The sequence below is a fragment of the Cryptotermes secundus genome, unplaced genomic scaffold (genome assembly GCF_002891405.2).
Source record: "Cryptotermes secundus unplaced genomic scaffold, Csec_1.0 scaffold964, whole genome shotgun sequence".
Classification (NCBI taxonomy): Eukaryota; Metazoa; Arthropoda; class Insecta; order Blattodea; family Kalotermitidae; genus Cryptotermes; species Cryptotermes secundus.
The window spans coordinates 345,918-366,280 of record NW_019725428.1 but is presented as its reverse complement, the minus strand read 5'-3'; the positions used below and the strand labels follow the sequence as shown (position 1 = coordinate 366,280).

At 39.4% G+C, this 20,363-nt stretch overlaps 1 protein-coding gene across 3 annotated transcripts in view; it reads right to left on the bottom strand.

Annotated features, from left to right (window-relative positions):
• LOC111863423 (dipeptidase 1) overlaps positions 1 to 20,363 on the bottom strand; it is a 399,898-nt gene that overhangs the window by 99,230 nt on the left and 280,305 nt on the right. For all 3 annotated transcript variants that reach the window (XM_023849743.2, XM_023849742.2, XM_023849744.2), the window contains exons 7-8: positions 17,818 to 17,968; positions 16,283 to 16,352 (exon numbers count right to left, since the gene is read on the bottom strand). In XM_023849743.2, the coding sequence (XP_023705511.1) occupies positions 16,283 to 16,352; positions 17,818 to 17,968 (221 nt within the window). The remainder of the gene's footprint in view (positions 1 to 16,282; positions 16,353 to 17,817; positions 17,969 to 20,363) is intronic.

Sequence of the window (20,363 nt, the reverse complement as noted above, 5' to 3'; positions counted from 1 at the left end):
GGTTTCTTGATCTGTTTATTCTCCGACACTGAAGACGGAGGCGATATGTTCCCTCGAAAAGTCGGTGGAATTTCAGCGGAGTGACATCTTTACAGTGACTGCATGTTGGTTAGAGCTGAAATTAAGGAAGAAAATAATCTCTTACTCTTGTTGACGCCTGAAAGCTGCTGAGAGTCGCTTGGGTTTGACGGATGGAAACAGACAGGTAAATTTATGTTGAAATACAGTAGCTGTGCAATTACAAATTATTCCCCTTGCAAATTAATTTCCATGGCAGGTTGCTTATCAAACAGACCTACATTATTAAACTACAGAGATGGGAAATTTCTCTGAAAATGAAATATCAAACTGTAGAAACGAAAAGCAAATAAAAATAGACCTTCTAAATGGCTCTTACAGTGTACATTTTTTGGAACGTTTGCAAATATATTTCCCGTGACAAAGGTTGATGTAATTCACATTACTATATAATCTACAGGTTCTTCAAACGCATTTCACGTTGCTGTACCTCAGCGTCTAAGCACATGGCATACCAACAATCCAACATTTCTTTGGGTGTTTACTAGTTCCATGGTTCTCATTTAGTAATAAATATTTTGAAGTAGTACGTACCGCTCAGAAAACTAAATTTAATGTCTATACTTGCAGTGAGAGACCGCCTGGCTACAGATCCAGATCCAGGTTCGATTCCTGGCGCTACCAGATTTTCTGAGAAGTAGTGGGTCTGGAACGGGGTTCGCTAAGCCTCGTGATGGTAGTTGAGGAGCTATTTCAAGGAAATAGTGGTTCCGGTCTAGAAAATCGAAATTAACGGCCGTGGGGAACATTTGCGCTGACCACGTGACACCATCTATCCACAAAAGTTGGCACTAACTTCGCCGACAAGCGGCAGTCGCTCGGTCGGTATAGTTCGCTTACGGACTATAGGCCACGGAGTTGAAGTTTATTTGTATTAGGTTCTCTTCTTTTACTTGTTGAAACTATTTAGAATCAATAATTAATATGTTTCAAGTTGTTCATGTATCACAGTTGGAATTTATTTCGTGAATGGCTTTCCTTATGATAAAATACAGGGCATACAAATTTCCTCTCAAAAGTTGGCAACTCCTACGACTTTTATCGAGTTCTGTAAATAAACATTCCATGTATTAGGGATGGGAAAACATCTTCAGTTTATTTATTAAGCTGTTATGATGCGAAGAAAACTGCCTTTTCAGACTGATGTTTTCTCTTCCCTTCATTAACGAACTTGTAACTCCGTACTTTACAAAACGCCTCGTAAGAAATGACAGAACAGTGACGTAACCATTATTGATCCATTCTGTGCACCAGAATCTTCATATTCCAAGAACATGTTTGACAATTTGTTGTAACCGGCGAGGAATTGTGTTTATACAGCTTATACCGTGGAAAGATGAAGGGTTGCCACTTCACAAGACAGAAGAAAAATGTACACAACATTTTAATGAAAATGCTAAATGGAGGAAACCGTTTACCGTCTAGACGCAGATGTTAGGATAATATTAAAATATGTTTTATACAAATGTGGGGTGAATGTAGACTGGGTTCACCTGTCTCATTTTAAGAACCAACTGATATCTTGAACACTGCAACGAAAGATTTGGTAAAAAGAGGTGGGATATTTCTTTGATTATTTTAGCGAATGTTAGTTCATAAAAAGCTTTGTTGTATGCAATTAAATAGGCTCTAACGTCGTACCATAAATCGAGCTGTTAGTCACAGAATTCTTACTGCATAGTCTCGGTTTCAATCCCACGTAATTTTTGTGAGATTTGCGGTGGATGAAATGGTACTGCAGCAGTTTTTCATAAAATGCTTCAGAATTTCCTGCAAATTTTCATTCTACTGGATGTCCTATTTTTATTATCTATCATCTAGGGCTGGTTCAATGGGCTATTTACGACCTTAATACCAAGGGATTCAGTTTCATCACGCCATGTGAATAAAGGAACAACTGCCGCCACAACAATTATCATCTCTCGTATTCGGCATCTCTTTCGCACGACCGGTTCTCATTCGTGTGTTGCAGTCAGCTGCGAAAGTGTTCATACAGTTCGAAATATGGAGAGTTTGTGATACAGTTAAGTGCAAGAGTGAAATATAGTGAGTGAACGTTGTTTTAAATGAAAAACAGGACGATGCATAATGTCCAAAAGACAGCAACTGTATAGTGTACGACGTCTCAACTTTTAGGGCAATATTCCATCATATTATCCGACAGACTCGGTTTCTCTGGAAAGAAAATAAGGCAACAATCAAGTTAACTAAGGCGACAACTTCAATTCCAGTTGGTGAAAGCACAGCCGAATTCAATTACTCCGGCTAGAAATCCTCTAGAATGTGATTCTGTGCAATGCTCCTTTTCAGTGGGTCGCCGTTTGGAACAAAGTTTCTCCTCGGTCCGGAAGCAAATGGTAGTAGAGAGAGAAGATACAGGATTTGGCCAACAATGAAGGAGAGTAGGTGAGTAGACTTTAGGAAATAACTTGCCGAAATGAGAGCAAAGAAAGAAACTTCCGGCCAAGAATTTAATTGACAGAGTGCTTGGGATCGGAGAAGACTAGGAGAGGGGATAATACTGGGAGAACGAGAGAGAACAGAGCTGGAAATGATGTACAGGAATGTCCGTAGTATAGAACTTTCCATCCCTACTTTCTTTCGTTAAACCGTAAATCCGGCTGAAACCACTCGGCCTTGCTCTACCTCATACAGCATACAAACCGATTTCCTATCTGTACCACAAAAACCGTGTTAGCCTCTACATAAAGGGCTGTACAATTCGAGGTAGGCGGGCTGCATGCTGTCCCCAGTTGAGTTTTGAAACCCAGGAGAGTGTTCTTCCTTTTCAAAGAATGTATGTTAACCCTTTGCTTCTCTCTAAGACAAAGGACGATGAATCTTTCAATACAAATTTCACAAAACGTGCTTACCAAGCATTCCATATAAGTTTTCATTTTGTTTTACAGGATATTTAATAAATAATTTAGAATAATATGGAATTAACATAGCTCTATGATCTTATATCATATCTATAAATCTAATAAGGCTCCAGCCGCTGAATTTAAGCAACATTTTTTGACAGTCTAATTAAACTTTGTACTTGGTGTCCTTTTCTGACCCGGTTTGATTGAAGCAAATGTTACATTTTAGAAGTGACCAGAAGACGAGGAAGAAGACGTAAGAAGATGCTGGATGACCTTGGGGACAGAAGAGGATATTTTCATTTGAAGGAGAAAGCTCTAGAGGGCATCAAGTGGAGGAACTATTTTGGAAGAGACTGTGGACCTGTCGTCTTGACAGATTACCGATGAATGAATGAATTAGGGTTTTACTCAGGTCTGTCTTGTAAAGTTAGAACGGTGTATCTTTTCAGTCTGTGTGTAGTTTCGCTATTGTCTAGTAGGTTCACTGCTAGTGCATTAGTGTGGGTTTCCAGTTTTCTTAAGCATTTGGTATTTCACTGAGCACTGTGTTCATTTGTAGATCTTCATGGATCCTGTGGTTGCTTAGAAACCAGGTTGCGTTCGGAATGGGTCGGAGAGTCCTGGATTGAAAGCGCTGGGGGATTTCGATGTTGGAGTTGGAGGCTGTCCCTCATAGGTCCATATGGGTTTGAGTTCTTGACCTACTGTCGTTAAATATATTTTACTAATTGGATCTCTCACCCCCAATGCTTATGACATAAAGGGATCTAGTTTTGGAAACACTGTACACATGAGATGAAACCTCAGATTATGTATAATGTCCAACATAATCTTCATGGAGGATAACTTTCGTCTGCACTGTTCTCACTGAGCAGAATGAAGAGTGAGAGACGAAAGGGTTCTTTTGGCATGTAGCGCTGTGTAGCCCAGAGAAAGCCCGGCGATTCTGAAGAACTTAGTTGTAAATTGCTGAGTGTGTGATTTAGCGACAGCGCTGTAATAACTTGTATTTACGAGCTGTAAGTGTGCAATAAATAAAATTACCAATCCAAACCCCGTCTATGATTACTCATACATGTGATAATATTAATTCTGCCTTTGTTTATTTCTAAATGGTCTCCGTAACACTTGTTTTCACTATACTTCCAGTTCTTCGTTCAAGATCCTTATAAAACAGCAACAGATATTACAATCTAGAGGCCTGGAATATTCGGAGTTGTATTTGTTGTGTAAGTTATGCCCATATGACGGGCCGATCGTTCGTCAAAGGGTCTCTATTTCGTCTAGGAGCTCAACGACTGACTATCGTAAGAAGAAACCTACCCAGTTCCGTAAGAAATCTTGTTTCGTGGCACGAGGGCACAAATTCGCAACAAAATTACGAAAGCAAACAGTTCTAAAAGTTCCCCATAAAAGAATCCGTAGTGAAACATTCTATAAAACTGTGGAACACAGATATGGTTAAAAATTTAAAAATGAAAATTAGCCCAACATGCATACAAGGAAGGCCACAAAATTTGTTGGAATGAAGCGAAGGTCTTGCAGATCGAGCCCAACATCACATACAGGAAATACAAGGAATCAGCCGACATATCTCTGCTTGACCATCCGATCAGCCAAATCCAGTGTGGGTATCCCTCGTATCTGGACCCCCGTTATCACAACAGAAGTAAAACACTACAATCTCGTCCAGTGTAACTTAAGTGGGGAAGTCTGTGATTTTATGTTGATACCACACAGGGAATTTATCTCTCCAGTGATGACTTCTACTCTGATATTACTCCGCTGCTAGACCTCATACATGTGGAGTTCTCTAATGTTTTAATGTTGTGTCTTAACTCTCGTAGATGGTTTGTGCTGTGCTTGGCTTGTATACCTTATCTTGTGTCGGTACAGGTGTCCGGAGATAGGGACTAGCTCTGTCGATTGGGTCAAACTGAGTAGGTTTACCTAAAGATGGAGACAGAATCCAGTCTCGGAAATACTGTGATTTAAACAAAAACAAAAAGATGGATAATGTCCAGAAACACAATTTTGTGTTAATGTACCAACATCACAAAATTTTAGAACTTAACTCGTAATTACAGATGTAAATCTTTGTGGAATTTATAGAGTAGTAACACGAAAGTATATTAAAAAGACTCGTAGTTTTACTCCGTTATATACATTATGTTACCGTGGAGGATTTAGAGATGTTTAAATCAGATTTGCGCATTTAGTCCTCATGTCTATAACCACACAAAACTACATAAACAAAGCAAGAAGAATTTTGTTCATTTCTCTGGTTATAGCACGAACGGAAGTATCATTTACTGGGGAGTGGATATAAAAAATACAACAAAAGGAAATGGAAACAGAAGAAACGAGAATAATAGAGAGACTGTATATAAAATATTCTGTACACAGTGGATAAACGGAAAAGCTTCTGGTTACGTATCCAAAGCAGGTGGAAACGAGGTTGTGACGGTGACTTCGAAAGACGGGGAAATATGTTCCCTCTTGTTCCAACAACGGAAGTAAATGACATAGCTTTGAAAGTTCAAAAGTTTCTTTGTCAAGACAAAGCCAAGATATTCTGTTCTACATTTCCTTCACTTTCACGTCGAGGAAAATCGTCTACAACGTAGACAAATGTTCCTTTTAACAAGTGGAGTTGAAACATTAGTAATGTGTGTGACTAGCATTCGGTAAGTACCTTGTTTGAATCCCGACTCTGTACCAACTATTCTCAATGAAGTTTATCGTTTACTGATTATATTCTATTATTTGTCAGGGCCCCGCCATAGCTCAAGGGGTTAGTCGCTGGCTTCCCACCGCGGCGGCCCGGGTTCGATCCCGGGTCTGGTCAAGTGGGATTTGTGGTGGACAAAGTGGCGCTGGGGCAGATTTTCTCCGAGTACTTCGGTTTCCCTTGCCAATCTTCATTCCACTAACTGCTCCACAATCACCCTCACTTATCATCTAAGGCTAATACAATAGGCCAGATGTGGCCGCAGTACAAGGGACTTAGTCCCAACCCACTAGCAATAAAAAAAATATTTATCTACCCCGAAATGGGTAGACAATCCTGAAATGGGGACAGTTAAGGGAAGTAATATTGGAATTATTTCCAAAGGTCTGAGGACCACGATAAACGTTAACCAATATAGCTGGAAACAAAACCTGAAGCCGATTCCCCAGAGCCTTCCAAAATACGAGCGCGTAGTGTTATTATTTTAATTACGTGTTCATCGACGTTTTTGTTAAAATTATTTTCTACAATACAATCCATCAACTACTAAGGTTATACAGCGCTGGTATGATCGTCACTGTTGTTATCTAAGTGGATATTCAGAATACAGAATAAAAAATATGCATAAATGTCTGAGGAAAACCATGAAAATATCAAAGCATAACCAGCTATTCGATCCATACTAAAACCACACGTCTTCAAACTGATATTCATCGTGGGAGAGCTACTGGTTAACCTGTTTCTTTAGCCATAATCATTATATTCTGTTAATTATCAACTCTGTCACACTGAAACTGAACTGGAGTTTAGGATATATGACAGTTATAAGGCTCGGTTAAGACCCTAACACGTATATAAATACAGCACGTAGTTCTTATGGGCATGTTAATGATATTTCTAGTCTCAAAAAGGATGAGAAATTTCTTGGTTACATTAAAGAGTAACAATTTTTAAAAGAGAACTTTGATGAAGTGAATTCTTCTTCTTCTATTCCTGTTGCTCGCACTTGGAGCATCGGGCAACCGTGAAACGCTTCGTTTCATTTCCATGTCTTCATCTAAGACAGTCGGTAGGACTTCTTAGACGGGGGATCAGCCCATCGCGAGACCCCTACCTGATACAAACACAGACAGACATCCATGCCTTGAGTGGGATTCGAAAACACGATCCCAGTGTTCGAGCGGGAGAAGACCACGGGCGGCAACTGTGATCAGCGAAGTTAAGTATTAAGTCACTTTAAATCCCTTATTATTGGAAATTAATCTCCTTATATTAAGTAAGTCTCCATAATACTTTTGGATTAAGACAGGTTTTTGTTCCGTGGATGGTTGTCGTGCTTACAGAGGAGCCTACTTTGCCTCAATCTTCTGTCCTAATGACGGAAACCGCAAGGTTCCTGCAATGATTTAGTGCCTTACTATCAAATTTGACTGTCTCACGACCATTTTAATCACTGCTAAGATCAAGTCGTACCCTCCTCGTCTGCAGCGTTTAGAGTGGGCGAATAACGGGTTGTTATATATATATATATATACACACACACACACACGAGTACATCCGTCGTTGATCATAAGAAATCATGACTTTATACCAAGATATCGACTATAAACGAAAAATTTCCAAGTTTTGCTGTATACAAAAATAACTAAGAAGACGTTGCTTTATAATCCTCCTGTAATTCTGCGCCAAGAGCGTTAAGAGCCTAGGGCAGATTGTGTTCATTTCCATTAGCATGAAGCATGTTCATTTGCACACTGCGTATACTAAACATCATTTAAAGTGACATAACGAAGCAGTTCGAGGAACCACGCTGAATCAGGAGACTTAATAAGACGGTACAGGTTAGGAGGTAATTTGAAAGTAATTATGTCGTTATTTGAGTTATGTCGTGTAATATGAATCCATTTTCGTAGAGTGCGAAAGACGAGAGCCGAGACAGCTTCTCTTCTTTAGCCATTTACAAGCAAGCATTAATTATAATCATGTACAGGTGCTGAACAAAATCCTGGAAACACTTTTATTAATATGGTGCTGGACCACCTTCTGTCCTCAGTACAGCTGCAATACTTGGAATGGACTCGTACAAGTTTTGCACAGTCTCTAGCGGAATTTTATACCATTCTTCTTGAAGAACATCTTCAAATTGCTTTATAAATAATGGAGGTGGAATCTGTTCCTCACTTTAGTCTCCAACACTGACCAGAGTGGTACAATGATGTTCAAATCCTGTAATTGTGCTGGAAAGGAAAGGTGTTGAAGTTCACCTTCATGCTCTTCAAACCATGTCTGAACAGTTCCAGCTGTGTGAATGCAGGGATTGTCGTCTTGGAAAACTGCATCGTTGTTCGGAAATAGCACGTGGATCATGGGGTGCACCTGATTACCCAACCTTTTCACGTACTCCCTTGCAGTATTTGGGCCATGACGGGTAACAATGGGACCAAGAGAATACTGTACCACAACATGCTGCCCGAACCATCACAGAACCTTCCCCTGTGTTTCACTGTTGGTTATTCTTCAAACGTAAACTCTTCCTGACACAGGGAACAGCGTGAAGGACGGTTCATCTGATATCACGTGCGCGTTTTCAGTTGTTTGATATCCAGGTTTCACGGTCACAACATAATTGTTTATGCATCTGAGCATTACTTTCAATAATCAGAGATTTAGCAATCGCAGTCCAACCATGGATGTTGGGTTTGTGAAGCTTACTTCGGAGAGTTTTTGTGTAAACAGAGTCTTCAAGATGAATAGTCAGTTCTGCTGCCAGCTGAGCTATAGTAGATCTGAGATTTTTCGAAACAATCTTCAATGTACGGCAATCTCTCNGCGTGAAGGACGGTTCATCTGATATCACGTGCGCGTTTTCAGTTGTCTGATATCCAGGTTTCATGGTCACGACACCACGTTTACGCATCTGAGCACTACTTTCAATAATAAGAGGTTTAGCAATCGCAGCCCTGCCATAGATTTTGGGGTTGTGAAACTCACTTCGGACAGTTTTTGTGTAAACAGGGTCTTCAAGATGAATAGTCAGTTCTGCTGTCACCTGAATTGTAGTAGATCTGAGATTTTTCGAAACAATCCTCAATGTACGACAATCTCTTCCTGTCTGTGTTGATTTTCGCCCACTGTTCCTTTTCGCTGATGATGTCTTCGCATGAATGGTGTATGCCGACATAACCTTAGAAACTTCTGCTCTAGAAACACCTAATAATGTGACACTTTATATCGGAGATACTCCAGCTAAACGCGCACCAACGATCTGTTCTATTTCAAAATCGGACACGTCTTTTATTTTCCCAATTCTTTTACATGGACTATCAATTAACACAATCGCCAATTCACTGCACGAGCACTAAAAACTTTAAACAAACTGAAAAAGCACATTCAGTGTTGCCAACTGAAGTTATTTCAATGTAGCCAACAGAAAATTTCAATTCCTCAATTTCTTAGTGTTTCCATTATTTTGTCCACCCCTTTTCTATTATGATACTTAGGTCTTTAGGAACCGTGGATTCGTATGAAAGTGCGCACATAAAGCGAAAACCGCTTGTCCGATTCCTATTAAATTTGATACAGGAGACATCTACGAAATTGCCAAGCAATTAAAATTTTTATTTAGATCGGACAATTTTAAGGACCACTTCATAATAAGATCTACATGTGTTCTTTTGTTAATTTTGTCCTTAAATCTATAATTATTTTAGCAAAATTGAAAGGAAACGACCAAACAACGTTGCAGGAAAAACTGAAGCACTCGTTTTATGTTCAGTAAATTTCCATAGCTCTTACGGTTTCGAGGTAATTCCACAAAAATGGGCAGCTATGATTGCATTTCACTATTTATATATCAAAAAATATTTATAGTCTTCTGATCAAAATGGCGTTCAGTAGTAACAAAACGTACCTTCCTCATACCGGACTTTATAGGCCTAAATGCTGTACGTAAGCATAGCTATATTTAATTTAAATAAAACTGACTCTGGTTCCGAAGGATTTTCTTCTCTAAAATACTCGTAGCAGGCGAGTCTACGTGAAAATATAAATGCTTCAAATGTTTGAGAAAAATACAACAGATAGATCTGTTCAATTTAATTCGAGTCTTTATTTATTTGCGTGGGTACTGAGCAGCCCAAAGGCCGAACATCAAGTAAGCACAAGCAAAGAGACGAACAAAACATACACATACACGCACAAATAAAAGAAGGCAACATGAATCGTTTAGCCAATAATCGTTCAATTGTTGCAAACATGGCAACCATGACATGTGCGAAGAAACATGTACATGTATACACATATAAATATTGCATGCAACTAATGTTCTACCCATTTTCTTCTTTGTGTACGTGCTTACTCAACATCCCGGATGTCAATTAGTTCAATTTTTTATTTATTTATATGCTGAGCTGAACAGCCAGTGGCCAATTACAGAGTCAGGCGGAATATAAACAACAGCAGCAATAAAACAACATAGGGCAAAACAAGAAAAAGCCATAACTTACGGTTACTTATGTTTAAACCGTAGTCTCTAAAAATATCTGTAGATTTACAAACACATCGAGCTGAAGGACAGTAGCAGGAGGAGTACCTGAACATGGTAAAGTAGCGTACTGTCATAATATGAGTGACTACAGACGGGGTTTCAATTGGTAATTGGATTTATTAAACGCTTACAGAACCTAACTACAAGTAACTATAGCGTTATCGCTGATTCACGTACTCAGTAGTTCACTACAGCACGCACCAAGTCTTCTCAGTCTGCCGTGCCTTTACCAGCCTTTGTCTGGTAACGGCTTTTAGGCCGTAGATCCCTTAACTGCAGTGTTCCTGTCCTTACTGGCCGGCTACTGTTTCGCAACTTGTCCTGCTGACAGCACCTCGACACGGGACCGCGTAGAAAACAGACAGAGAGAGTTACTTTACGACTGGCAGCTTACCGTAGATTAGTTCGTCTTGGATACAAGCCCCTTGAGACCTACGACCAGATTTTTATTTTCCAACTGAACGCTTCCGTTTACAGTCCTTATGTAACATCCTATCTGACAAGAGGATGGATCTATCGTTTACAATTGCTGCTGTTCCTCGCCAGCTCAGTCATTTTCAGGACCGAGTCTCGTGGGACTAATAACCAAATTTTACTGTCTCAGATTCGAGGCTCCCCCAAACTGGAGGGCCAGGTTCCCGTATTTTTATACCCCAAGAATAGGGTGGCCCAGTTATACCTCCAGGCACTGGGTTCCCTTTTCCTCACCTCATACGTCGATGGAGGAATTCGAACCCGCCTGCAGGCGGGGAGACTTGCTTCCCTTTTCGGGGTTCCCTTATACAAGGGTCGTGTATGACTTCGGTGGAGGGGGGCAGCTTCCAACAGTTCCTCATCTATGTACATCTATGTTGCTGTAGGAACGTGGCACGAACCGCATAGAAAACACCAAGTCAAGCGTTGTTACCGTGCTGTTCCCTAGCAACAGACTTCTTTTTCTGGTTCCACATTTCTTGCTTTGAGCAAATATACCACAATAATTTCCAGTACATATTATCCACTCCTGTTTAAGGGGAGGCACAACAGATCACTGTGGTCGCGGTGCAAGGGTCAAGAAGGCCCACCCCTTTACAATCATTCATTCATCCACTCCTGCTCAACTTTTCCAAACGCGCAACAGTATAGTCTTCCCACGGCGGCGGCCCGAGTGTGGTCATGTGGGATTTGTCGTAGATAAAGTGGCGAGTACTTCGGTTTTCCCTGCCAATCTTCACTCCACCAACTGCTCCACAATCACCATCATCTATCATCTGGGGCTAGTACAATAGGCCAGTAGTGGCCGCAGTACCAAGTGGACTCAGTCTCATCCCACTAATAATAACACAACAATTCAAAATCGGACAGTACGAAAAATACAGGCTACATAATGACATGAAAAAGAAGAAAAAAAAGCATGCTTAGGAAGCTTGCATCCCTAATGAACATCTAATTAATTTCTGAGAGTAAAAATCAGTTTTCGAATTCATGGAAATGGACCGTTACAAAAGGCATAATTAATCATTTTAAATGCTTTGTTTATGTGTTGCTTCATGCAGAATAAAAACCCCGTTGTAAGGACTCAATGCGCTGTTTTCTGTTTTTGTTTGAATACTTCAGTGTCAAATTAAAATCCCTAATTACCTAACTACTAAGGCGGAAGTATCAAGTTTGTTAAATGAGCTGGTAATGTTACACTACCTGCCAAATTAACAGGTTACAATGTTAGTTAGCAGGTGGATAGCAGCTGAATAACTCAGAAGCAGCGGATTATATGACTTCTAATTGGATACCTTCAATAAGATTCTTCCTCACAGGAATAATAACACACATTTATCCTAAAAATAATACTTATTTGTCTTCATTAAAACACCTAACTTCAATAAAATAAAAACATTTAGAAAGACAGCTACATTCATACTGAGATAAAACCGACGGAAAAACAATATAAACTAAACAATGCTGTTGTCTAGAGGAAATATTTCTTGCAAAGCAAATTTTGTCAGTAACAACGAACCTCTACTTTAATTCAACAAAGCAACATAATGGTTCTGTCTATGAATGTATGAGGGGCAGGCCTTCTCGGCCCTTGCACCGCGATCACAGTGGTCTATTGTGCTTCATGGTTCTGTCTACCTTACCACTCAACAATAGAGTGATAAATATTTCACTCAAAACTTCATCAGCTATAACAGTCCGTATGTCAATCAAGTGCGTCTTACCCATAAGATAAATACTGATGACAGATATTTCACAAATTTTACTGTTAGGTTCTACTTCGAAATTACCAACACACGCCCTATTTTTCTGATGTCCATTCTGTAATTTTCCCAAACATTACGTTGAATTACTTCAAATGCAAGAACTCGGAGGAATCTTCGAGACAATCAATTCCAATCTCGAACTTCATGAGAAACAAATGAAGTGTCAGGCGGTCAAGAAATTCCTCAATTCTTATGGAACCAGGATAGATAGATCTGTTTCAGATCTATCTATCCTGGTTCCACGCTTGTAAGTGTTTGCTACAATTTGTTATGAATATTTTTCTTATTAGCTCTCATGGACTTAGCCTGGTCTCAGGTGTTTATAATCTTCATGTTTTGTGACATTGGTTTGTCCAGTGATTGAGGCTAGCTCTTTCTAAGGGACCCAAATGAATAGGTGTTTTCCTTCACCTGAGGACGGAAACAGATCCAGTTTCCGAAACGTGGTGTTTTTATTTGTTATCTTAAAAACCAGGACGATGGATAAAGTCCAAAATCCCAACACATCAGATTGTCATTAATATATATTTAAAAGTTTAAAAGTATTTTATTCATAATTTTACTTAATAAATTATATATCTCTGCGGGCTAGTAGTCAGAGTTCCGGGATACAGATCCAGAGGTTAGGTTCGATTCACGGCGTGCCAGACTTTTTGAGAAGTAGTGGTTCTGGAACGGGGTCCACTCAGCCTCGTGAGGATAACTGAGGAACTATTTCAATAAAGTAGCGGCTCTGATCTAGAAAACCCGAGATTAACGGCCGTGGGGATCCGTTGCGCGTATTACGTGACACCTTCTAACCGCAGAAGTTCCACTAACTTTGCCGACAAGCGGCGGTCGCTCGGTCGGTATAGTTCGCTTGCGGACTATAGGCCACGGAGCTTGATTGTTTTTGTTTTACATAACCTCTACTAACTTCAAATAATGTTGTTTGCTTCGCAATGTGTTGTGGTCTCTGTCACCATGCAAAAAGTTTGAGTTGATATGAATGTACACGTCACAAAACTTGAAAATTTAATGTTGTGGTTAATGTTTATCAGATTTCACAATTGAAAGGAAACTCAGACTTAATTAGAATTGCAGATTGCCAATTTTGAGATAATGTGTAACGGAAAACAAGAGTAGGTTTACAGTACATGTACGTAAATAACGATCCTAATTAATTCCCCATTGTTTTTATTCTGAACTGGAAACTAAAACATTTACGTGTCTGCAATTGTGAAAGTTCTCTCTATGAATGTTTCTACAAACACTACAACTGTTATGAAACCTGGATTTTATTCATGCGGATTCTATATGAATATGAATGAATGCAGTGTTGATACAGAAACACAGATCGACTACCATCACTAAAATTAACCCGTCTATATTTAACAGAAGCCAGTGTATCATATTTTCACATTGGAGGCTAAACTTAGAGGTTTAACTTTCGTTGCTGAATGTTGCTTTTTGAACACCAGTTTCTTAAAACTCTCACTAGGCGGAGCTAAGTAGGTCGTATAGTTTGGTAGATACGAAGGGGTACCCAAAAGAAACCGAACTTATTTGTTTTAAACTTATTTATTCAAGTTTTAAGCACAAACCTTCAATCCCCTTCAAAGTACTCTCCACTTACACGAATACACTTGTCTAGTCTTTTATTCCATTTTCAAAACATTGTTTAAATTCATCTTTTGAGATGCTTGACAGCGCCTCCGTCCTTTTTTCCTTTCATGTCTCTTTTCATTCGAGGAAACAAAAAAAAAGTCGCACGGGGCAAGGTCGGGTGAGTATGGAGAGTGAGGAACAGGGGTCATACCATTTTTGGTCAAGAATTGTCGTACAGACAGGGCTGTGTGAGCAGGGGCATTGTCATGATGGAAAAACCAGTCACCCGACTGCCACAAATCTGGCCGATGAGCTCCAAGTCACTCCCGACAGCTCCACAATTTCTTCAATGGCCCGTCGTCGATCTTCCTTGATGATTTCACGATTTTTTTCAACATTTTCATGTGTTCGGGCCGTGGAAGGACGACCAGAACGAGGTTTGTCATCAACTGATATTTCACCATATTTGAAACGGGAAAACCACCCAAACACTCGAGTTTTCCCCATAGCATCGTCCTTGTACGCCGTTTTTAACATTTCAAGAGTTTATGTTCCACTTTTCCCGAGCAAAAAAGCAGAATTTCACAGCCGCACGCTGTTCACGAAAATCAGCCATTGCAAAAACGACGATCACACAAAACAGTTGTCACTATAAACTCTGACGAAACTAGTCCTTACCTTCTAAAGCAACGGTAGTCGGCTAATCGACTCAGGAATGTTAGCTCTATGCGCTCATAGCGGCAAAACGCGATACTACAAAAGCTCTGCCCACAAAAAAATTAGTTCCGTTTCTTTTGGGTACCCCATCGTATTAACGTCTCAAAGGAACACGCTGTTTATATCAACTCTAAAAATGGGGACAAGAGACCCCAACGGAATATTGGTATCTGCCAAACTAAACGGCGTTGTATCAAAGCAGATAGTGATCATATTATTCGCTTCCTCGAGAAATCAGATGACAAAGTGCTTCCATCTTCAGGATAGTAGCAAGCAGCAAACAGGGTTCTGCTTGCTTGTTACGTGTTGCTTACGTGGCTTATTTGTTGACCCTGGAAATGTTTTTACTATGTTCCTCCGAAATGTCCGAAAACTTCTAGCTTGACTACATGGTGTAACATCCCGGAAGATCGTGTTCTTAACTTTGATACCTTAATGAAGATATTGAAGTATAAGAAGGTGACATGGAAATAAAACTTCGAAGGCGACAAAAATTTTAATGTCATCGATTGCATATGTTTTTGCAGTTTCGTCTTTGTGTTGGCGTATAATTCAATTAATTGCAGTTAAATCATCTGTTTATTTACGTGCTTACTCAGCAGTCCAATGGCCAATTATGAACAGGCAGGTATATAATGGAAACAAGCAAAAAGAACATACGCATACAATGGGACAAAGAGAAAACAAGGCAACTTTTTGTAAATTAAAAAATAATAAAATTTTAATAATTACAATCGCACCCGCAATTACATGATTAGAAAAATATATACATACTTTTATACTGAGCAAAATTAATGTGTTATTAAGAAGAAAGAATCACTATAAAACATGATTCCGAAAAATATTTTGATTCCAAATATGTCAAAATCCCTGCAAATATTATCAGCTGAAGTGCATTTAGTAAAGGGACAATTTTTACTTCAGGAGCAGAACTAAACAAAGTTAAGTCTCTGATATGACGTGCAGTCGAAGATCAATGATTTCCAATAGCGGAGATCAGAATTAAAATGAGGGTGTACGTGATAAAGGAGGAGCGTATCGACGTGGAGTGTGCCCTTTCATGAGGGGCGCAATTTTAAATGCACTAAAGCATAAACGTAACTCTAATGGACATGGGGAAAGATACGATTAAATCAAAGAGCTTCAAACTTCTGCTGGATTCGTCCCAGTCCGTTGGTCACAGTAGACAAAATAGAGTTCCAAACAACAGAGGCAAATTCAAGCTTAGACTTAATGAGGGTGAACTGTAATAGTAAGCATTCAAAGGACGGGAGGGGGAAGGTTAGGCCGCGAACTAGAACCATAAAATTAATGTATTGTGAAAATGTAGACCTGACGTGAATATGGAAATAAATTTTAGAGGAGAAACACATAAGAGGTTTTAAGAAAGTCACATTATAATTAAACTGTACTCAACCACTAAATAATATTTTACATAACAAATTAGAAAAATTCCGTTCGAGTTTTAACGGAAATTACTCTAATGACCTAAATGAAGGAACGTGTATTTACTCACCGTTCCGAAGGGCGAGAGGCCGCCGATGTGGGGAAGGTGACCTGGCTCGTCCGCTATTGAGCAGTCTGCCCTAACAGAGAGCAACAATCAGCTGACCAGTAACAATACGTGCAGCAGAATTACCAATTTCACAAAATATACCAGAGTTCCATGAAATGTTATTTATTTTGTGTTGAATATAAAAAGAGGTAAAACTAGTCAGGTTTATTACCCTTCTTGTGAAGTGATACAATAATAAACTCCTTCCACTGATCAGGCAAATCTTCCTTATTCTTAATAGAATTAATTACCTTATGGATCTTAGAACGTAGTATTTCACATCCTGCTTAAATTAATTTTGCCAGAATTTGATCACTACCTAGCGATTATATCTTTCCAACTTTGCAATAGAAATTTCAAACTCAAAAGGGCTAAGATCAAGTACTAACGGCTCAGCTGTGTGTATTTATATCTGCCTAACAGCACAGCCTACGTACATTCAATAACTGAGAGAAGTAGTTCTTACGCCCATTAAGAATGCTGTGGGAACTGCAAGCAGATCACCGTTCTCATCCTTCACTAAGTTACTGCTAGCCTGATAACCCTTCTTAAAGTCATTTATTCCTCTATACAGGTCTCTAATGTTCTTGTTCTTACTGTTCATTGCAAGCTCATCAATTTTGTCTTTCAGATATTCCATCTTTCTATTCTTGAAATGCCTGGGGTGGCTTCACGTGTTATACTCTTCACATTATCCCCATTTAACTCGTTTGGATCCTGTAGCAACCGCAGTTTATGTAATAACTTGGAACATCTTTCATCGAGTCATGGTCTATGCTTCTTCAGTTTATAATAACCTAGACAATCTTTGGCTTAAATTTTTATATTCTCTGTGATAGTTTCCCAAGCTCTATTAATATCTTCCTCAGCGTCTAAGATTTCCAAAGCTGCGAACCTATTTGAGATTTCAACATGATTTCACCCTCTACCTCGTTCAATTTCTTGAGACTGAATCTCTGCATATGAAATCTGTGCGTTGTCTTTTTGAAGCAGAATGCTACAATATATTATTTATGGAACCGAAATGCCTCTTTTCAATATTAACAAGAATGACTGAAACGATTCGACAAGCATACAAAGAGGCTCATGTATGTTCTAATGAGAATTACTCTGAAAATTATTCAGGGTAAACCAAACTAAAAGTTTTCAGGACAGTTCCACTAAGGTCTAAGAAAGAACATTTAATCAAATTCGCTATTACTAGAAGATACACTGACGGACAAATCAAAAGAAAACTATGGTCCTTAAAATATTTTCGAAAGTGTCTACACTATTATTTTATACTGCAGTCGTGCTAATATATCTAAAGACTTAAGTTTCATCATGAAATAGAGAAGTGTTAAAATTACAACAATATTGGGGGCTCGTTTAAAAGCATTAAATTTATGCTAAGAGTGCACAAGTTGGAAACACACACGTGAGTTGTTATGGAGTGTGTTGGGGGCTTAGCAAGGTGTTTAAGGAGCGTGCTAATAAAAAGCAGGTTTGGGACTCACCAAGGGGTGTTGCAGGTGTGTGTCAGGGTGAGGTATCGTGCCCCTAGCTGGTACAGCATCCTCAGCACCCCAAGACTTGTGCCTATGGCGTGACCACCCTCTACTCCGATGAGGCTGGCTAGTAAGCCGGATTCGTGAGCCCTCTCGATACCTGATACAGAGAAATAAAACAAGGTTGATGTTAAAAATATACTAATCATTATTTAAGGACTCATAAAACCGGTTGAAATTTCGACGGAAAATTTTTGATCACACTAAGAAGAAAATTCTTTGTAACAATCCAAAATCTTTTGTCTGTAAGAACAAAGAACAAATATGCCACCAATTTCACACTAAGGAATAGTAGTTTTTAGAGATTTCTGTTTTTAATACACTTTAGGGAGACTGGGGTATATCTGGAAAAAAACCTGAAGACGAAGGCAGAATCAAGTCTCCGAAACATTGTTTTGGAATATAAACAGGACGGTGTTTTTAGACAAAAACATGACGATGGATAATGTCCAGAAACACAATATTCGTATTAATATACCATCATCACATACTTTTAGTTCTTAAGTACTCTTCAGTTGGACGCGTCGTTGTCTAAGCGGTCGTGTCTTATCAATAGAAGTAGACATTTACGTATTTATCTCCAGAAGTTGTTTCAAAACAATGAAATATTAACAGGACGCTGGATAATGCCCAGAAAGTAAATCATTGCGACTTATTCTCCATTTCAATATCAGAGTCTGAAATTTTGTCAAATACATTAAATGAATTACTGGGCATTTTTCAAGGATACGCAAGTTTCTCTTCCTTCTTGGGGAGAAGGCAGTCGCTGACTGGAAAGACCGCTGTCCTGTGGACACGTCGCTATGTCCCTCAATCAAATTAAGGTGTGTCGGTCACCAACTTCCATCACAGAATTCTCACATAAGCTCCACACACACAACTTACTTTCTACAGTGAGCTCCAAGCTCCGGTACGTGTTCTGCAAACACAAGAGCATTTGATTGGCTGTGTGAGACTTGTATATGAATACCGACTTCGAACAAGTTTGTCTAGCTTTTGACTTGGGTTATGGAGTCGCTTGATTCGAATCTCAGATAACGTGAGTAAGATTTTTCGGGTTTTCCTCAGTCCCTCCAAGTGAATGTCTGGATAGTACAGCGATTAGGCCATGCTTCCTTCCTTCCAGATCCTTTCCAATTCATTTATCAATCGTCCTACTGTCCGAAGGTACATAATCTAGATATCGAGAGCGTCATGAAATAAATAAGCAAGAAACACATAATTACTATACTTTAAATTATAATCACACAATCAAATAACTAACTTTATTTATATTTAAACGGTTGCATTCCGTTATGTTAGATATAAATCGGTAGCTTAGCTGGTTGAGGCACTACGCTACAAGTAGGAAGGTCGCGGGTTCGAGTCCCGATGAGATGGATTCTTTCAATTGACCCCAATCATTCCAGCTACACTATGGCCCTGGAGTCTACTCAGCCTCTAACAGAAATAAGTATCAGGAATCTTCCTGGGGGTAAAGGGCGACCGGCGCGTAAGGCTGACAACATTACCGCCATCTGTTAACAAATTGAAGAATGCAGTCTTCTGGGATTTGGCACCGTGTATATGTGGTGTTAACCGACGTTTCGGAGGAACGTATCGCCCCCATCTTCAGGGTTGAAGAAAAAGTATAAGTAAATCTGCAAGCGACAACACCGTGAGACACGATAAAGCAGACTGCTTTATCGTGTCTCACGGTGTTGTCGCTTGCAGATTTACTTATACTTTTTCTTCAACCCTGAAGATGGGGGCGATACGTTCCTCCGAAACGTCGGTTAACACCACATATACACGGTGCCAAATCCCAGAAGACTGCATTCTTCATAGTCACCGCCGTGAAAGCCTCAAATCTTACATAGTGTTAACAAATTGTCTAGATAATGTGGGACCCTCAACATCTCACAACCCTATGGGCCTTCACGGCCTGTTACAGGGATAGCTTTACTTTACTTTACTTCCTTTATGTATAAACAACTAAAAATCGAAATATTTTCAATTACACCTCGGGCTCGGGTTAAGCGGTAGCCAGGTTACAGCCTTCACCACCCGGAGAGGCAGTTCCGTTGACATTCTCAAACATTAATTTTACTGCAAACAAATAAGAAAATCAGATACAATTTTTAATTTTTGGAGATGCCTATTTTTTTTGTAGGTGATATTATATCTCGTCGATTACAGAGGTTCCACTGTACATCATACAAGCTCAGTGAAACAAAGATATTTGTAATAATTAAAGAAACATTTGTTTCGACATAAATCTTACTCCAACATCAGACATATTCAATATAACATGTAGATATGATGTTTTACATGTTTCTGTTGACGCACGCGGTAGCGCAGTTGGTTAAGGCACTACGCTACAAGTCTGAAGGTCACGGGTTCCATTCCCGATGAGGTCATTGGATTTTTCAATTGACCTAATCCTTCCAGCCGTACAATGACCTTGGGGTCGATTCGGTCTCTAAGAGAAACGAGTACCAGGAATCTTCCTAGAG